This window comes from Coffea arabica, chromosome 11e (assembly GCF_036785885.1).
Source record: "Coffea arabica cultivar ET-39 chromosome 11e, Coffea Arabica ET-39 HiFi, whole genome shotgun sequence".
NCBI classification, from domain to species: Eukaryota; Viridiplantae; Streptophyta; class Magnoliopsida; order Gentianales; family Rubiaceae; genus Coffea; species Coffea arabica.
The window spans coordinates 52,323,358-52,343,683 of record NC_092331.1 but is presented as its reverse complement, the minus strand read 5'-3'; the positions used below and the strand labels follow the sequence as shown (position 1 = coordinate 52,343,683).

Below are 20,326 nucleotides of genomic sequence, written 5' to 3'. Positions count from 1 at the left end.
TCCGTATAAAGTTTGGAGTCTTACTTGAACTAAAAGAAGAAGAATTATATACATGTGAAGTTAATCAAACTCATGTATGTTCATACAAATTAGTGAATACGTGTTACACATGATAGCTCGATTAAAAAGGATGAAATTGTTGTAATCTAAAACTCGTCTCTCAAGTTTAACTTTTGTTTTTCTACTTGGTCGAGTATTTAAAGAATAGTTTTAACATATGGATCAATTCAATACGTCTTAATTTGAGTGAGACAATATATAACCAACACATTTAAGCAAGAAAATACAGAGGTTTTCTTACGCACTAAAGTAAATTTTTTCCTGTTCTATTTTAATTTCCTGAAACAAATGGAGCTGGACTTTGACCTAAAAAGTTCGGGTCTAAAAAGCTGACGTGCGGTCCAAAAAAGGAAGTGAAATCTCAAAACTTGCTGGTTTTTAAAAGCTGCGAAGAATATGTCAATATTGTTCAATTATGCCAGTTGATTAAACAGGGCTAAAGATTTTTTTTTTTTTTGTCAGTAACGATGTATTTGCATAACCTACTCTATCATAATCTAGGGGGAGGGGGAGCCTAAGGAGGCTGCTGTAGGGGTTAGTGGGTGTACAGACCCAACTAGATCAAGGAAGTGCTATGGTACAACCCTTAGATTTTTTTCGCTGCTGGTGAAGTTCGAACCCTCACTTACAGCCCAAGGAGGGAAATCCCTCCCTGGTGGCCACTAGAGGTGGCAAATCAACCCACTTAATTAAATTTACCCATACCCGCCCATGAATAGATGGGTATGGGTATCTTAAATTTTTATATATGGGTGTAAATGGGTTATCCAATAATACCCATTTATTAAATGGGTATTATTGGATAACCCATCAAACCCAATTAACCCATTTAGAATTCTCTTCCTCCCAAGTCTCTTCTTTTCCTCCACCTATTTTTTTTTCAAATTTTTCATTTTGTCATGATGTTAACTACTTTTGTTTTATTATTATTATTATTATTATTATCATTTGTTGATTTTATCTTATTATTTTATTTTCTCTAAGTTTGTTAACTTGCTCATTTTTCAGCATTACTAATTTATGATAAATTTTAGCCTATTTTCTTATCTTTCTAAAATGAAATTTTAAATTTATATATGAAAAAAATGTTAGGGGTTCAAAATTTTTGGATTAAATTTTTATATTAATTTTTATAGTACTTAGTTCAAATTTTTATATTCTTATTATTCAATTATTAAATAATAGGTAATTTTGTGACATAGAGTATAAATGAAAAAAAATTGGTAATTAAGTTTATTAAACATTATAAATAAATATTTAAAACTAATGATGGGTACAAAGAGTGGTATAAATTGATAACTTAGTTTGCAAAAATGAATTTAAATGAGTTTACAAAAAGTTAAAATAAATGGGTTATAAATGGGTAATTGGGTTACTCAATTCATTTTTTGACTTACCCATTTATACCCATCTAATTAAATGGGTATAAATGAGTTGAGTCACTTATACCCATTACCCATTTTACCCAACCCAAACCCGTCCAAGTCACCCATTTTGACACCTCTAGTGGCCACTGAGCCATTGCCCAGTGGTTGCTAAAGATTATTATTTGCTTGATACATATGAACTTGGTCCAGAAAAGGAGTATAGGGATTTTGAAAATTTTGACTAACAAAAATACTTACTAAGTTCGTTCCTTTCTTGATTACACAATTTGAAAAGTTCGCAAACATACATGGAAAAATGTGGTTTGAAAAGCCAAATTTCGTTAAAATTTTGAGAATGAGGTATTCAATTTGATTAGCATTACTTAGCATTATTTAAAGGGAGAAAAGGACAACATGGCCAAAGAATGTTAAGCGAAAAAAAAAAAAAAAAACAGAAACTGTATGGTCCCAAAATGTTGCAAAAATTGTAGTCCTTCAATAATAAGATGATGTCAGTTCTCCTTTTAAGTTTAAAGATTATTACAACAATCAATTTTTCATCTTCGTTGTGTCCCTTAATTACCACTCATTACAAGCTAAAATGAGACATTTCAACCTCTAAGTTATTCAATTTATCTTACTTAAGTAAAATTATTGACAGAAGTAAGGCAGGTTTTATATTTTAAGTGAGATAAATGTGATACTTTTAAGAATAAAGTAGGACAGGTTTAATAATTTAGAAACTAAAATGCGTCAGGTTTTATATTTTAGGTACTAAAATGTTATAAATTTTATACTTTACGTACTAAAGTGTTTCATTTTACAGTTTAGAAATCAAAGTGAGTATAATTAAGGGTGCAAAGTAGAATTAGCCCTTCATCCAGTCATCCAACTAGGCCTGTCAATGGGCCGGGTCTAGACCCGAACCCGGCCCGGATCCGTGAAATTATTGCGGGTATGGGTAGGGATTTAATTCCATTACCCAGACTCGGATCCGGATCCGTTTTGTCAAACAAAAAAATGGGTCGGATACGGAATATAGTATTCCGACCCGTATTAGACCCGGATCCGAATATAAATGGATTAATAATTTAAAATATGTATATTTATCAATATAAATGGCTTATTATCCTCTCTAACTATTGTAATGAATAATATTGGGTTTTGTCTAAGAAGCACTCAGTCTCAAATTTTAAAAACTTGAAGATAAATTAGCGCAGTGTTTAAATGTTAGGTCTTTTAAATGTGAATGTGTACATTTACACAGCAATCTTAGTGCAAATTGAGTACACTAACAAGTGATGAATAGGCATCCATTAAAGATAAAATATAAAGAATTGGTGCAAATATATGTATATGGTTAAAAAACTAGCAGCTGATTTTACTAGCAAATCGGAAAACATTCCCTTTCTATCAAGAGCTTTGCTTGCACGGAACTAATGAGGAAGCGGATTATTAGTTTATGTCAAATTATTAGGCATTGTTGTTATAGACTCAAGATACCTTGTCTTTTGGGAAAATGCCGCAGGAGAAGCATTAATAATAGACCTCAAGATTAAAGGGAAACAAAGGGTTGTTGTAGGCTAGTTTAAATTAATCCAAAACATTCTCCATGGATGGAAAATAAAGATTTTCTTCAGCACCTGGTCCAATTGGCCTTCCTGAGGATGATCTTGTTGTCCTAAATGCTTGTAACTTGCAAAATTAGGTGGTCCGTTCATTCAAATAATCAAACTTTTAACTTTTATTGATGGACACTAGTGTTTAGCTTCGTTATAGAAAGTTTCAGTCAATACACGTCATTTTTAATTGGGTATTTACTTCGCATTCAAAATAAAAATATAGAGCTAATACGGGAATATCTGAATCTACACTTTTAAACAACGATTTGATTAATGAGCGATTAATGGATACTCATTTAAAAAAAAAAAACATCATGTGTTATTTTATTTTATTTTATTTTTTTTGAAAAAAGGTGCAGTATATTTGGGAAAGTATCTTAATTCTGAAGGTGTAATAGCTGTGATTGTATATATTCACATAGTAATTTAAGTGTATATTTTTCCATTTTGTTTGAACTCAAAATTCTCCCTTTTATGTGTGAACTCAATATAGTATTACACTGTGAGTGGCCAGAAATAAATGCAATGTTTGAAAATAAAACATAAGTCATTTCCCATTTGCTTTGAAAATAAAACATAAGTCTGCTGCAAAATGATATACTCCATGAATATAACAATGATATATATTCTACCTTCTGACTAAAAACACAAATAGAGCTAAATGACGGGCTCATTAAACTTCTAATAAAATCAATTTATGATTGACTATGAAAACATTTGACGAAAAACAACTGGCGCCATAAGATTCAAGAAGCAGATTAATCCGTCACTATTTTGAAGTTCTTTTTTCTTTTTCTTTTTGTATTTCATTCTCATGCACTTTAAAAATACAACATCATAGTGCAGTACGATAATTTCAAACAAGTAATCTTTCCTATTCATTTGGATTACCAAAAAGTAAGTCATGGTCTTCCCCCAAAAACAAAAAAAAAAAGTCATGGTCTTGCTAGTTAATTAAAGGGGTTTAAACATGACTGTTAATTTGTACAGATAAGAGTAATTAATGGATGATTTGAACGTTCAATTAGACAGAACTGCTTAAGTCAATGGGGACTTGCAAGACTGAATCATTCAAATCGCCCAATGAGGTGGAAACTGCGCGTATCTTCTCCAGCCGACACATCGTTTCAAATTTGAGAAATTACTTCTCCTTATTTATTTGTCTAAATTATATTTTCAACACAAATTTCCAATGATATAGTCTAAAGCTATGACATATATAGGTTTCTTACACGACACGTACCAATCTTATGTTGAATTTCAATTATGAATAATACTAGTTTATATTAAGTCGTTGTAGAATAGTCGTAAAATATTACCTCATAGTTTAAATGAAATAGTACAAATTTGACATTCTTGAATTTTAGCGTATTGTCTCACCATGCACCACAATGGTAGTATCGTGAAAGTGTTGAAATTTCTGATTTAGAATATTATCGTATTTGCATGGCCTTACCAAAATATGATTATTGCTTTCTCCGTCTAGATTTTATTCAGTTCAACTAAATAATTTTGAGATCATATAACCTATAACTAGTGCTTCTTTTCTTTTTTTATTTTTATTTTTTTTTTATAGTGAAGAAGTCTGGGGGTTAGGAGACATGTATACGGGGCAGATGTTAAAAAAAAAAAATGCAAGAAGACACAATTTAGTTCAATTGAAGCACGTAGAGAAAAACTTTTGAACGTTTTAGTTTCTTTGATTTGAATTATATTGTTGTTAGTATATGTATCAAAAAGATTGAAAACTAACAAATTAGTAGACGTTGTTAAAAATTTTAAGGTGACTCAAAATTTGGTATTCGTGTTTTACTGAAAAGAAAGAAAGGATAATTAAAGACATAGCTTTTTTTCTTTCTTTCTTTTTTGGGTAGCTAAAACGTAGGTAGTATATTATCACAAAGCAGTAATTAGGAAACAAATTTGGAACATAGGAGGAGTTACTATAAGATAAGTAATCCAGGGATAAACAGACAACAAAACTTTCTGAATCTAAGTAGTAAGAAAGCTTTCCATGATCTCAAAGAACCCATTGCAACCCTGATCAGAGCTCTAGCATGATTATGCATGTCAAATTGCAAGAAAATGAAAGGTAAGATTTATTACATGCCAAAAAAATGTCTCAAATTCTAATCATTCATCACTAATTTTTCTTCTTAAATAATACTCCAATAGAAAGCTGTTGTACACTAGGGGGCAAAAATTAACACATGTGAAGTTGTTGTTTCTACACGCTAACAAAACCAAAATCCTAAGTATTTTTCAACGCAAGGGCTCAATTGCATCCATACACACAAGGAAAATACAAGCTGTAATAGGATGAAGTCGTTGCTGTTTTCTTTTGTATTTTAAAGATTTCTCAATTGCTTCTTTATCCACACAAAGAAGGACGCGGATCGAATGGACATTGAGTGATGTATTCACATTAAGCTCCTGGAGTGAAGGTGACAGGAAGAAGAATGTACCAAAAAGAAAGAATGTGGAAGAAACAAAGAAGTGTGAAAGCAAGAATTCAAGAAGAGAGTCAATCCAAAAACTCTTCAGTATTACTCGGTGGTAAACTATTACACTTGATATATGCCAGAATTATTGCAACTTGGAGTCTTCAATTTTGTTGCGTGTTGGAAATGGGATAGAGACATATTGATAAGGACATCGACAGTGGTGGTGCTTTCAAGGCCTAGGTGGAACTTAAGGAATTTGGTCACTATTGATAGGAAAAATCAATATGGCTTCCCTCAGGCATCAACCAGCATGACTAGTCAGATCAGATACTAGAATATATGGGTTCTATTGCAATTTGTTATACTTTTAACTTATATAATAAGTTCAGTTTAATTTTATATTAGTGTTTGTCCCATTATTTTTTAGTAAGTTATAATCTATGAATATTAATCCAACGTACTTGTAATCTTTTTTGAATAAAATGAACTAGTATTGCTTGTGAAATTTATTTTAAAAAGTTATTTTATATGAATTACTTTTATATTAAAAAAAAGCTTTTGATCTTTCAAATATTTTTTCTATGGGATTATAGTTAACAACTGCTACAATGCTTATGGATAATTGTATTCCCATATAATTAGGTGGCTAAATATAAACTTAATTTTGAAAAAAATTAGTTTCACTGATGATGTTATTTTTACTGAATGTCATTTGTGAGAGAAAAAAGAAAAATGAATAGGAGAAAAATGGGGAAGTGTGGCGTTTTTGACATTCTATAGAGTGACATGAAATTTTAACACCAAAAGTTGCTCATAATTTATATATATACTAGTGTTAAGGATACACTTAATGTTTGTGCACTCTAGAAATAATAAAAATGAATTAAGTTTATATAAGTTTTGTTTTTTACACAAATAAAATTTATATAATTTTTTAGGTTATAGTAATTTGGTAGTTATGATACATAGGTGATTTTTTTTTTGTTACCCTCCCACCCCTCCCCACACTTCCTACCCCCAACTGTAGACATAGAATTCGAGCCCTAAACTTAACAGTGAAGAAAATTCTAACAGCCCTCTCATAACCAATGGGGTTGACCCCGTGGTTACTTAACGCTGTTATGAGTGATTATGTTAGCAAAAGCAATGATTTGGTAGACCTAGTTTATGGCCTCATCCACAGATCTAGTGGTTCGTGTCAAAATTTGGGCCACTGGGCATAGTAGACCAGGTCTAATCAATTTTTTGCCAAATATGAATAGCTGAGTTACAGTAAAAATAAGTTTTTTTTTTTTTTTGTACATGAAGTCTATATAGTTGAAGGTATTTACTTAAAGTGTAGTATTTTATTTTGTTTACCAAGATAATCATTATCAGAATTTATTTTGCATATTTTTTTGTTTAATCAGCTTATTTTCTAATGTTTGGGTAATTATACTAATTGTAGTCATTATAGTTTAATTTTCTGGGAAAAAAAATAATCATTCTAGTGAACCAATACTATAACTAACTGCTGCTCCCAAAAAAAAAAAAAAAGTTAACTGCTAGTGTACTTAACCTGTTATGTGGATGGATTCATGAAACAAATTTTCAAACATGTAAAACCAGTCAAAACAATCATTTATGCCCTTACAATAGCAAGAACAGTCACAGTTGACTCTTATTTTTGCTGGTCATATTTATTTAATCATCTTCATAATCAAATCATTTCTCTTTATTTAAACAAAAATTTCACATTTGCTGTGTTAAAAAAAAAACTTTCAAACTTTGGTCCTGTTTTTAATTGTTAAATTTGCAATATCATTCAAATTAGAGCTCTTCACAAGTCAATTAAATCAATATGCCTTTTTAATCGGTCACTGTTGCATCACGGGAGGACTAATTCGAGTGACTAGATCACATCTCAAAAGAAAAAGGACAAAGCCAGCTCGGCTTGACCAAAATTTTCTGGTGCTCTAAGGAAGCCTTTGGCATAGGCTAAAGGCAAACCCGATAGTGTCACCGAGAGCAAGTCAATAGGCCCATTAGTACAAAATAATATCTAACCTTTGACTAGTCACGAGTCGAAGAAGTCTTGATTTAGAAATTAAAATTGACATTTCAAAATTTAAAATTTTTGGGTTATAATTTCTCGGTCCTCTCTCTGCTTCTTAAATCGCATTCCTTTTTCGCTAAATTTTCTTTTAAAAGTAATACTCATGCGCGAAGGCATACACGTGTATATACATCGTGATTAATATTTCCTTACGGGGCCCGACTAATCCCCTGCGGCCCGGGTCCGGCGCTCCAACCCGACCCAAGCACGATAAGTGCGCGGAGGAATCCAGCAGAGCAGAAACTCGTTTTTGGGACCAAGTGGTCACCAGTGGGAGGTGCTACCGCTGGACCATTCACGCGGAGGCATTCTCAAATTATATATTGATAGACAATTTGTAAGATTCATTATGAATAGCAAAAAACTGTTTTGTTACAGATCCCGAACTTAGAATAGAGTAACGATTACAATTAACATCATTCTAAACCCTTTTTTTCCCTTTAATCAGTAAAGGATAGAAAAAAATTTTATTCGATATGGCAGTGGCTCAACATGTTGTGAGTTCAAAGAAATTAGCTTATTTTAACTTCTGAAAGACAAATGCTGAAATTTGTAAACACAGACAATAATAGTTATGAGTCCGTGAACTCCTGATGTTATGGTGATGTAACTGATGTTCCCGTAGCTTGTGGTTATATTTTGATTTCATTGTAAAGCATTCCAAATATGATTCGTTTACGAATTGCCCAACAATTAAAAAGTGGAAAAGGTCAAAATTGAATTCTTCAACACTAGGGGTATGTTTTCAAGTGCATTTAATTTCATTATTGGCTACCAAAAAGTTCAACTGTCTTTTTAATTTTTTGGAAGAATGAGCGAACATGGTCTTAGACAATGATGGATAAAGAATCATTACAAGTTTGAAAGACTAACTAAATTACTCAATATTTGAATCAAGTTCGATTTGATAAGAATTTGTTTGACTTTGATTCATTTTTTGTTCCCTAAACATTTGAGTTCGATTTGGGTGGTACGAGAGAAGGAAGTATAATTGAGAGATCCTAGATTTAAGATCTTTCAGTTACACAAAAAAGATTATATATATATATATATATATATATATATATATATTTATAGACACACACACACACATACAGACAAATTCAAGTTGCTCGAGCTCAATTCAATAAATATTTATTTGAAATCAACTCAAATCTTAAACTCATTAAAATAAACAAATAAATTTGAACACTATCGTTTATGCCCTAGCAGTTATAACCCTTGTGTAAGCATTAGATTTGTCAAATTAAAGGATTCTATAACTGGGCTAAACAGGATGGACGCTGGTAGTTTAGCCCAATTCTACTGGGATTGACATTTAGGTGAGACTGAGCCGAAGGAGAAAATGCTTCCGGTTTTCTGATTTTACTCAGCTTGAAGTGTGATGAAGCTGGGCCCAGTCCATTATATAACAGCAATTTTAGCAGTTAATTATTGGGAAAATCTCTTAAACATCACTCATATTTTACAAAATAATGGTTTTCATCCCTTACTTTTAAAAGTGTAATATTACGTTCCTTACAAATTTACATTGATCAAATTCGGTTCCTACCTAGATTTCCGACTAGTTTTTAGTCAGAATCCATCACGTGCCTTGCACGTGATTATTTTTTAGGGGCAAAATTATCAAATCAAATTTTACATGATTCAATCCATAGTCCTTCACATTTCACAAAATGAATTTTTTCATCCCTCACATTTCATAAAATAAATTTGTTATCCCTCATTGACCATGTGTATGAATAATTTTTTTAATCCACGTATGTATATATTTGATTTCATTTGAATAATACGAATAGTATGTAATATATTTCTATTTGATTTTACCTAAATAGATTAATTGTAATTGTACACATGCTATTTAATAGATATATACATGGGTTTAAAACTAATAATTTTATTTTAAACCCATGTATATATCTATTTGATTTCACCATGTGAATTTGTTCAAAATTTGTGGGCTTTTCTCTTTTAGTAATAATTCATTTATTGAGTTGTCTACTAAGGGTATTTAATTAATGGGTTCTAACTCGAATTATATAGTCATGCTATCGAATTGCGGTTTAAATCTGAAGTTTCTACTCGCAACCTTTGAAGACCAACAATTGAATTATTTGCCTTGTGATTGTCCTAAAATTTGAAAGTGTCAATTACTTACTTCTTTTTGTCATACTTTTCCTTTGATTTTTTTGTCCAAATCTAATTTGATATAAACACTCGACAATGTTCAAATTATTTGATTTCATCTAAATAGACTAAGTAGTTGTACATATGCTATTCGTATTATTCAAGTGAAATTAAATAGATACATACATGGATTTAGAAAAAACTATTCATATACATGATTAATGAGGGATTAAAAAATTCATTTTGTAAAATGTGAATGATGAAAAAATTCATTTTGTGAAATGTGAGGGACAAAAAAATTCATTTTGTGAAATATGAGGGACTTTGGATAGAATTATGTAAAATTAATTGGACAAATTTGCCCTTAAAAAATAATCACGTGCAAGGCACGTGATGGATTCCGACAAAAAACTAGTCGGAAACCTAGGTAGGGACCAAATTTGATTAAAATGAATTTGTAAGGGACGTAAACACTTTTAAAAATGAGGGACAAGAAAAGTCATTTTACAAAATGTGAGGGACGTTTTGAACTGTGAGGACTTGCAAATTCCTTATATTTTTCGTAAAAAAATTCCCTTTTATTTGGAAATTATTCTTTTATACTAGCCCTACTACCCAATCACTCTACAATAAGTGCAAATGAATATAGAAGTAAGAGTTTTCTCTTTTCGTTTTCAAGTTAGCGCGAATTAGGGTTTTCACGTTTTTTTCGTAGTGTGATTATTTGGTACGGAGTGAGGATCAAATTTGGTAGGTAAGAGTGACTTTTGGATGAGAAAATATTATATGATTAGAAGTGATAATAATAAGTTAGTGATTATAAGATAAAAACCCTAGTATATGCGATTTAAGGAAAATCGGCTCGGACCGACGGATATCGATCACTACCGATTGAACCCACCACTTGACCACCACTTCCCTACCACCACATACCCTTGATATTTTTGTAAAATATCTCCCTCATCCTCAGCCACATAACCGAAATATGTGGCCAAAATGCAAGGAAAAGAAAACAAAATTTTAGTTGGTTTTGGTGATGACAAGTGTCAACCACCTATGGTTCCTTGACCAACCTTTTGTCTTGCCTTCTTATCTTCCATTTGAGCTCATTCTTCCTCATTTTTTTTCTGGTCAGTCGAGAGCAAGGAGAGGGAGGAGAGTGAAGAGAGTTTTCAATCTTCAACATTGAATCCAACCTTTTTAGTGCAAACAAGAAAAGCTAAACCGATCAATCACTAGTTTGGAAGCTTGGAAAGCTTAAGGAACAAAAAATTTCAAGGAAAGGTGGAGGATCATTCTTGCAAGCTCTTGTTTTGAGGTATAATGGCTGATCAACCTTTCTTTCTCCATTAATCATGATTAAGTTGGGTATTAATGTTAGTATTGTACTTGTGATGCTTGTTCCAAGTGATTTTGATGATTAGATGGATGACTTTTGAGTTAGGGTTTCTTGTGGGTTAGGTGTTGTATGATGTATCTATATGGTATATAATCTTGTAAAGGAGAAAGTAGTGGTGGTTTTAAGGTAAAAATGTGAATTATAGCTTGATGTAGCAAAATTCCAGATTTCTGGAAATTGTAGCTTCAGTTCTGCCCGGTTCCATTTCAGTATGTTAGAGGCTGAATTAGGCTTAGTATAAAACATGAAAATTGTATATAATGATATTTTATAGTTGCTTACAAAATTTCAACTCAATCGGAGCAACGTAGCCTATGAAAAGACAAAAATACCCCTGACTCTCATAGGTTTAGTCCAATGGACAATTTTGATATTTCGCAATACTAACCGTGTCTGTTCACCATGATCCGTACTGATTTAGCATTTTCCCAAAACATGAAAGTTGTAGTGCTATGTCGTAAATTTCCAACATCCTTGGAATCACCTTTATTGGACTTCGGTAGCTTGAGTTATTGTCATTTACGTATAGTGCGGTTAAGTAGCCCGAGTGTGAGATTCAGGTTCTATAATTTGAAATTTTGACCTAGCTACACTACGAACTGGACCGAGTGATCTTCATCAAAGTTGTAGCTCTCTTCATCAAAGTTGTAGCTCTCTGCCTTAGCTTCGAAATGGTATAAGTTTCACCCTAATCCGATAAGCGTAGCTCCGGTTGTGTCCGTTACGCAAAACAACGTCAAATCTGCCTTTTGTTTCCTAACTTAAACTTCAGTTCCGCACATGTTCTTAGCTTGATTTTGTACTTGTATGACCTTGAGCCTATTGGACGGCTAATGAAATGAGATTATGTTGTGTGTAACTTTGGGTTGATTGAGGAAAAGAATGAAGCCATAAATGGCTGGAAAATAGGTAAATACAAAGGGCGTGCTGCCCAAATTTACGCTCGAAAACTAGGTAAATATGCTTGCGACTTGAGTAAGGTTTGAGAGCGAATGCCACTTGAACCATCTAGGATATTGCACCTTCTTTTATCGAGATATATAAGTTAGAACTTGGCCGACCTTGTACTCTTGAAAAAAATGAAATTTATGACTAATAGAAATATTTTTTCGCCATTTCGTCGACCCAAATGGTATTTCAAAGTATAGTTGTTTCCAAGTTTGAAAAATTTAAGAGCGAGCATGAGTTTACAAATATTCTACAAATAATTTTCAATTATGTGATTCTCGTTAAACGAAACGTTTAAGTTTCGAACCTTAATTACTTTCAAAAGCTCTTAAACAATGTTTTATCGCAGATTTGAACTCCACACACACGGAGTAATACCCGAACGTAACTTGTAAAGGCACCGCATCTTTTGGTGAGTGCTTCCAAATATCTGGTTGAACTGGACACTTGTTTTAATACTTGATCCATGAAAATACATGATACGAAATTTATTGATCGGACAAGGGTGTACTTTATCGCACTTGCCTTAATATGATATCTACTTGTTTATTGTTGCAATTAACTTGATATACTTGTACTTGATTTGTAAGTGTGGAGCGGCAGTATGTACCATACTCTATCCGAGTGGGAGGTGCCTCTCATTCCCGTCTCCATACTTTTATTTTAATTCAGTCGATTGGAGTGTTACCTCATCGACTTTTTTGGGGACCCCAAACCCCACTGGCTAGTTAATCGAGTCGAGCCGGCAAGGGTTTGGTCGATTAGATAACGAACCATGGGTAGTTAGTGATGTCGAGTGTAGTGTTATCTCCTCGACTAATCGGTATACTCGAGTATTACCACCAATATTTATTGAGGATTTTAGGCCCAGTAGGGGGTGTGAATGGTGGACGGAGAGTAGTGTAAGTGGTGCTCTACTGGATTGGTTACTTACTTGAAGGTTGACGGAATGTCAACTATTACTTGATCAAACTCTGGTGATGCAATGGGAATTTGGCTCCTGAGAGCCATCCGTATCCTTATACTTTGGAGTGATTATTGTTTATTGGATTATTGTTTCTTTTGAAAAACTTTTACACTCGCTCACTTTGAGATTTGCTACTTGAAGTATTATTGCTCACTTTTATGAACTATTCATGCTCATTACTTTGCTACGCGATACTTGCATTTTTAAATAAGGGTTAACTTGCTATTTGGAATCTCACTGGGTTTTTAGCTCATTCCACGTCATTTGTTTTCCTTACAGGGGGTACGAGCGAGGCGTGAGACGTATACCGACTAGCGTAGTCTAGTTATTTTGACTTTTGATATTGTACTCACGCTAGTACCCGACTAGGGTTGATTGTACTCGAATTGTAAAAATTTTGAAGTATTTTGGTGTGTAGAAGTTTTGTATCTGATTTTGAGTATCAATGTATATATTAAGTTGAAGTGACTGTGTTGTTTATTTTCTATGGATGTGCGTTATTTTTTTTCTTGAACTATGAGTGAGTGAGTCCTGACGAGAGCTGGACAGGCGGTCCGCTAAATCCTAGGGTACGCCCAGGGGGAGGTGGGGCCGTCACATGAACGATTTTTCCTTAATTATTTTTCCTTGTTCAGAAGATTAATCCATATTATATATGTACCTGTTTTGCTTAGGTTTTTCAGCTAATTGATACTTACAATGAATGAAGTATAGGAAGAATTTTAATATGGCTCTTTTGATTCTCAAGATATTGAAGAAGCAATTTAGCTGATGAACTAGCATTCATATTTATCTATGCACTATTTGCTACCATCTTTATTTTGTATGTGAAGTTTTATGGTCATCTGCGTCTCAAGAATAATTTTACTTATAAAATATTTTCTTTGGAAATTATTCTTTTTATATGAAAATAAAAATCACAATACATACAAATATGTTGATACCCATGAAATTGCTAATATTTGGAACTTTTGATCTTGCTTAGCAATCATCTGTGTATTAATATTACCTTTTGATCAAACTCGTTCCAAGAAAAAAAAATAATAATAATAAATGAATAAAAAGGAACTATGAGACCTTCCAACCAATCTCCAATTTGGAGGTCATTGAAATTTTTACCATGTCTATTATCATTTTTTCATACTATACTGCATTAAATGAATTTAGTAAGGGCAAGTTTGATAATATTGAAGTATGGAAATAAAATTAAAAAAAAAACTTCATTTTCTATTCACAAAAGTCAGTATAATGAGGCACGAAATACTATTATTGTATTATAGTGCAAAGAACAACTTTGACAGATTTTCAGAAGCATTTTCAAAAAAAAAAAAAATGCCCTGGATTTTAACAGAGGCAGCAAATGGCAAGATTTCTTGCATTCCACGATAAACAAACTTTTATTACCAATAGAAAAAATACACGAACTTTTTATGATTTATAATGCAAAATGGTGTTATACCATAAATAAAAAGTAGCAAAGACCAAAAGAACAAATCAAACAGTATAGAAGAAATTCCTACATGGATTTTCAAACGAAGCAGTATTAGTACAAAAAATCACACAACAGAAGTAACATTAAAATCTTACAAAGAAATAACATTAAAATCTTATAAATAATAAACAATAAGAAAGGGACGGGCGTCGGGAGGAAACAAAATATTCTACTTCAATCTACTAATTTCCCGCAACTACAAACTTAGAACTCCAGGTCCTTAAATAGAGAAACATAACCACAAATCCTATTCTAATTATTGTTGGGATATCAAGTGTGAATCAATGTCCCACATCGGAAAGAGATGAGTAGTATGAGGAGCATATAAGTGGGAATGATCCATAGATCCAATGGCTTAAGGTTTTGGGTTGAATGTGGTGTCAAATCCATGGTTGTGGTTCCCATTCTAACTCATGGTTAAATTCTCCCCGAATTTGGCACTCTCAAAGCCCAACAAGTGATATCAGAGCCGATGGTTCGGCTGGGCAGTGACTCCAGAGTAAAAAGCCAGTGGGAGTGGTAAGAGCGGGGAAAAAAAAATCATGCAGACCTGCAGTGAGGCAAGGGCATGTGGGCTCTTGAGCAAGAATCGTACACTCCAAATTGAAGTGGGCTTGATGGAGTGGATGGGTTAGGGAGAGAAGTCCGATGTGGAAGAGATTCACAATTGAGGGGGAGATTGTTGGGATATCAAGTGTGAATCAATGTCCCACATCGAAAAGAGATGAGTAGAATAAGGAACATATAAGTGGGAATGATCCATAGATCCAATGCCTTAAGGTTTTGGGTTGAATGTGGTGTCAAACCCATGGTTGTGATTTCCATTCTAACTCATGGTTAAATTCTCCCTGAGTTTGGCTCTCTCAAAGCCCAACAATTATAATACCAAAACATGACTCAACTCTATTTCCTAAACCAAGTGTAACACCAAATCCAATATAGTTACCAAATAACAAATCAATTTCTAAAATTATTAAAATTCTAAACATGCTCGGTTTAAAATATGTCATCAAGTAGCATAGATTTCGCCCGTCTTCAACCTCTATCCAATATTGTCTAATGTTTACCCCATCTGAGAGATTTCATCTGCAGCCTCCCAGAAACCATATCAATACGCAAGAGATCATATCTACTACAAGAGGTACACAAATGAAAGGGTAAAGAAAGCTCTCAAGGCAATGAAAAAGCACCAGAAAGAAAATTTTGTTTCTTCCATTGTTGTTTGAGACATTGCATTTAGCTCCAATAGCTGTCATTGATCCTCATTTTGAGCAAATAGCACAAAGGCAAATATGACCACCGCTGGAAACAAGAAAAGTAGCACTCCTCAATGAAAGTCTAAAAACAAACAAAATAAATCAGTGCACGTTTTCCATTTCATATGTACAACTTTCTCAGATGATGATCAAGCACTAGCTGAGGAAAAAACTAAGAACAAGGGAAAAACAAAAAAGCACCGTTGTGCAGCTTCTCTTAGTCTATTCTTAATTTACAGGTGCTAGTGGAAAACATAAAAAGTACTCCTACAAACGAAACAAGCACGATTGAGCAATTGAGCCTCCATGACAGATTGCATCATGTGTTGCCCTTTAAAGCCCGTAGGGTTCTAAAGCGGCACCATCTGCTCTGCAACTGAGGCCAAGCCCTGCATCAATCTTACAATTTCAGCCGTATCATCAAGATAATATTTTGCCTTGCTGGGTTTTCGACCAACAGTACATGCAAAGACTTCTGCAGTTGGAGCTATAGATGTTCCTGCCACAGAGTTCGTGATGACTTCAAACATGTCTTCATCAGATCTGTCGTCTCCAATACACAGAACGAAATCTGGAGAAATTCCTCTCTCTTGCATGGAGGAGAGTAGGCGTTTGGCTACAAGACCCTTGCTCACACCCTGCAAACAAGCATGCAGCAAACTCCATTAAACAAGAAAGCTCGACAATGTTTAATCTCCTCAAAAATCAGAACGCGCAGAATTTTTTGCCAACGAGTAATTTGGAAAGAATATCCAGCAAAGCTTAACATAGGATGACAGTCCTTGGACTATTGTTCTGTTGGTTGACGACAAATGTTCAGTTTCTTTTCCTTGTCCTTAGAAGGAAAGAAAAACCGCATGTCCACTAGCAAAAAAATGATAACTCAATACCCATAGAAAACATGATAATGCAATGGCATGTCGCACTTATATGTCTCGAAAAAGAGAACCTACTTTTTGCCTGTCCCAGGTGAAAATGGCAATACTTGCAAGCTTGGATCTGTTAAGTTCTTTGAGGTTAAGATGCGATCACAGAAATGACTCTAATCCAGGAAGAAGATGGAGACATAATTTTAGTTGAAAAGTGCAGGAAATAAATATAAAAGCATAGTTGTTCTTTCTATCTCATGAATCATGGAGAGGTAATTGATTTGCAGTTGCTAATCTGTATAAAACCTTAGGAAATTAGGCTCAAAAATGTTTGTTCTTCTCGATTTCCAAATGAATTCAACCAACAACATTAACAACTGGTAATGCTACAAAGCCATTTAACATAGACCAGTAAATATAAATTTGCATTGAAGACATAAGAGTTGCACAATAGAATCATTTTCATTGAAGAAATAAGAGCTATCCAGTAGAAACAACAGACGAAACTATATGTACCTGTGGCTTAACTTCAACAATGTTCTGACCACTCTTGACCGTAACAGGCTCATTGGCAAGGACACTTTCAAGATGATCAAGAAGTTCTTTTGCTTGACAGGATCCAAAATCTGGATCTGCATCTTCATAACACCATACCATCGCAGTCTCGTTGATTTCAATTACTGATCCATCAGTTGTTTCTGTGTAAAGTTTCATAACAGGCTCTGCAATCTGTTTCCACCCACATTCCACTGTTGGTACGCAAGTTTCCCACTCCTCATCTCTCCTAATCCTTAAAATGGAAAAACAAATCACAAGGTTCAACAAATAAATTATTTATCTGACCAATGTCAATGTGAAGTGGAATTGTACTTAAAACAATCATCAATACATACCTCAGGAAATGGCCATGTTCTGCTGCAAGTCCAAGCTTTTGACAAGATGAAAACCATTCTTCTAGCTTGTTTCGACTTCTAGCACTGACAATGAAAACCGTGTTGTTCTTATCTCTGCACAACGTATTCAGGATTTCAATCGTTTTAGAGCTAGGCTTCTTATCAATTGAATTCTGAGGCATCAAAGTGCCATCATAATCCAGAAGGATGGCCCGAATTGTTGTCCTTTTGTAAGCTGAAACTATATGCTCCATTAACAACTTCCTGAAATTTGGATCCAGCGCCACCACCCTAAAACTTAAGCCAAATCCAATACCCCAGCATCTCCGCCTTACATGATCCTTACATGTTCTACCCAAATCCTGCAGAAAACTACGAGCCCAATAGCCTACATCATGTGTGCTTACATACTTGTAGTGTTTCTCATGCCTCAGCCGTTTTTCTGGTTCAGCCATAACAAGAGCAGAGTCCATAGCTTCAGCAACTGCATCAATGTTCCAAGGGTTAACTCTGATTGCTCCACTCAGGGATGGCGAGCACCCTATGAACTCTGAGACAACTAACATGCTCTTTTTTGGACTGGAAGGTTTCAATCCTAAAACTTCATCTAGTTTTTCATTTCCTTGTCGGCTAATTATGTATTCATACGGAATGAGATTCATTCCATCCCTAACTGCTGTGACCAAACAACACTCAGCAACTACATAATAAGCAACCCTTTCATAGAACTTCAGTGGCTGGTCGATCAAGATAACTGGTTCATATCCTGGCTGCCCAAATGCCTCATTAATTCTCTTAACAGTTGAGTAAGTTTCTTCCTGAACTTCCTTCACATCTTTCCCTTTCCCCCTTGCTGGATTGGCTATCTGCACCAAAACAACCTTCCCTTGCTTCTCTGGATGTTGCTGCAACAGTTGTTCCATCGCCAATAACTTCAAACTGATGCCTTTAAATATGTCCATGTCATCAACCCCAAGCAACATTGTCCTCCCCTTATCTTGAAACTGCTTAATAAGCTCAGCAACTTTTACCTCCGTCTCTCTTAAACTCAAGACTGACTGAAGCTGCGCCATATGAATACCAACTGGAAGAATCTTGATACTCACAGTCCGCCCGTAATATTCAAGGCCTATGTAACCCCTTTTAGATTCATAAGATAGGCCTAGCATTCGACTGCAACAGGAGAGGAAATGCCTTGCATAGTCAAAAGTATGGAACCCAATCAAATCTGAGTTCAGTAGAGCTCGCAAAATTTCTTCCCTTATGGGCAAGGTCTTGTATATCTCTGATGAAGGAAATGGACTATGTAGAAAAAACCCGAGCTTCACCCTATTGAACCTCTTCCTCAGGAAGGTGGGCAGAATCATCAAATGATAATCATGGACCCATACAAAATCATCTTCAGGATTAATCACTTCCATTATCCTATCAGCAAAAATCTTATTAACTGAAACATAAGCCTGCCATAATGAGCGATTAAACCTGCCACCAAGATCTGGTGACAAGGGCAGCATATAGTGGAACAACGGCCACAGCTGCTGTTTACAGAACCCATGATAGTACCTGCTAAACAGATCGGGTGGGATAAAAGTCGGAACACACTTAAATGTCTCAAGGAGTATCTGCGAGACCTCATCTTGCTCATTTGGATGAATATCCTCCTTGAGACACCCCACATATATGACCTCAAGGTCATCATCACCCAAACCATCCTTCAACTGGAGAAGAAGTGAATTATCATCCCAATTGAAAGTCCATCCCTTACTACTATCACTTTTTCTCTGAGCTCTTATGGGAAGCTGGTTGGCCACAATAATTATCCTATCCTTTTGAGCTGATGATGATGGGTCAGAACACACACTGTCTGAAGCATCATCATCCAGATCAGACATGATACCGGCTACCGTCATAATTCGTGGAATCCTCCGGCTAATACTTCCTAAAGACGGTGCCGGAGCCTCTCCGGAGGCGAGCTCCAAGAGGTTTGAGTATGACCTTGAGACCATTTTCTGTTTTAACCCTTCACTTTTCACTATCTAACTAAACCAATTAACAAACCAAAACCTTATTTGTCTATCCAAAAACCACCTAAACATAGAGAAAAGTACCCCCTTAACTTAAAAGCTTCCTAGCTCAACCAATTCCTCCCAAAAATCAAGAAACCAAACTTCCCACTTTACTCTTCTTAAACCAAGCAACAAATAAAGATTACAGCTCAGAAGCGTGCAAGAAACTATTTAAAAAAGTGATCTTTAACATGTAAATCAAGCTATGAAAGTAATATTTCCTACCTAAACAAAAGTCCCTCATCAAACAAATATAAGTGGAAAGCAACAGAATAGATTCAGATCAAAACAGAGCTAAGAATATAACGAAAAAAAAAAACAAGCAGCTGTTTCAAGAATATGACTGATAATTACCAGACCAGCCAGTAACCAATCAGCAAGAGCTAGATAAAGATTTGAAACCAAGAAACTGGCAAAGGACACAGCATTAATGAGAATTCAAGAGTAGTTTCAAGAAATTTTACCAGTTTTTGACACTTGAATCCCAAAAGGTGAAGGCCCTTAAGTAGAAAAATGAAATGAAAAGGGCAGAAGACAGCTAACAAACTATTCTTTTTGTTATCTTTATTATGGGTGGAGTTCCCTTAAAGCTTGTTATATACACTGCCCCACTATCCAGTGTCCACTGTAACTGGTGTACATAGTTTGTTGATATTTAATAATCTTCAACTTTCTTCCAGCTAATGAATCATATTTTTTTTTTTGTAAAAAAAAAAAATGA

At 34.3% G+C, this 20,326-nt stretch overlaps 1 protein-coding gene and 1 long non-coding RNA gene across 2 annotated transcripts; one reads left to right on the top strand and one right to left on the bottom strand.

Annotated features, from left to right (window-relative positions):
* The first annotated feature begins 10,856 nt into the window (after positions 1–10,856).
* On the top strand, positions 10,857–13,534 carry LOC140021440 (uncharacterized). Its single transcript, XR_011825171.1, has 2 exons — positions 10,857–11,033; positions 13,309–13,534. It is a non-coding gene; the product is annotated as an uncharacterized lncRNA (long non-coding RNA).
* Positions 13,535–15,852: 2,318 nt separating this feature from the next.
* On the bottom strand, positions 15,853–19,972 carry LOC113717709 (alpha,alpha-trehalose-phosphate synthase [UDP-forming] 6-like). The gene is made up of 3 exons (XM_027242505.2): positions 17,540–19,972; positions 17,163–17,436; positions 15,853–16,415 (listed from the first exon to the last, which is right to left on the bottom strand). The coding sequence occupies exons 1-3, from the start codon at positions 19,543–19,545 to the stop codon at positions 16,128–16,130; spliced, it is 2,568 nt and encodes an 855-aa protein (XP_027098306.1). The 5' UTR covers positions 19,546–19,972; the 3' UTR covers positions 15,853–16,127.
* Between the last annotated feature and the right edge of the window lie 354 nt (positions 19,973–20,326).

Bases quoted from the DNA above. Each gene is read 5' to 3' on its own strand.
- LOC113717709 (XM_027242505.2), bottom strand. From the start codon at position 19,545: ATGGTCTCAAGGTCATACTCAAACCTCTTGGAGCTCGCCTCCGGAGAG. The intron at 17,437-17,539 runs GTATGTATTGAT...TTCCATTTTAAG, and splicing joins GAACATGGCCATTTCCTGAG to GATTAGGAGAGATGAGGAGT. The intron at 16,416-17,162 runs GTACATATAGTT...GCTTGTTTGCAG, and splicing joins TTGTTGAAGTTAAGCCACAG to GGTGTGAGCAAGGGTCTTGT.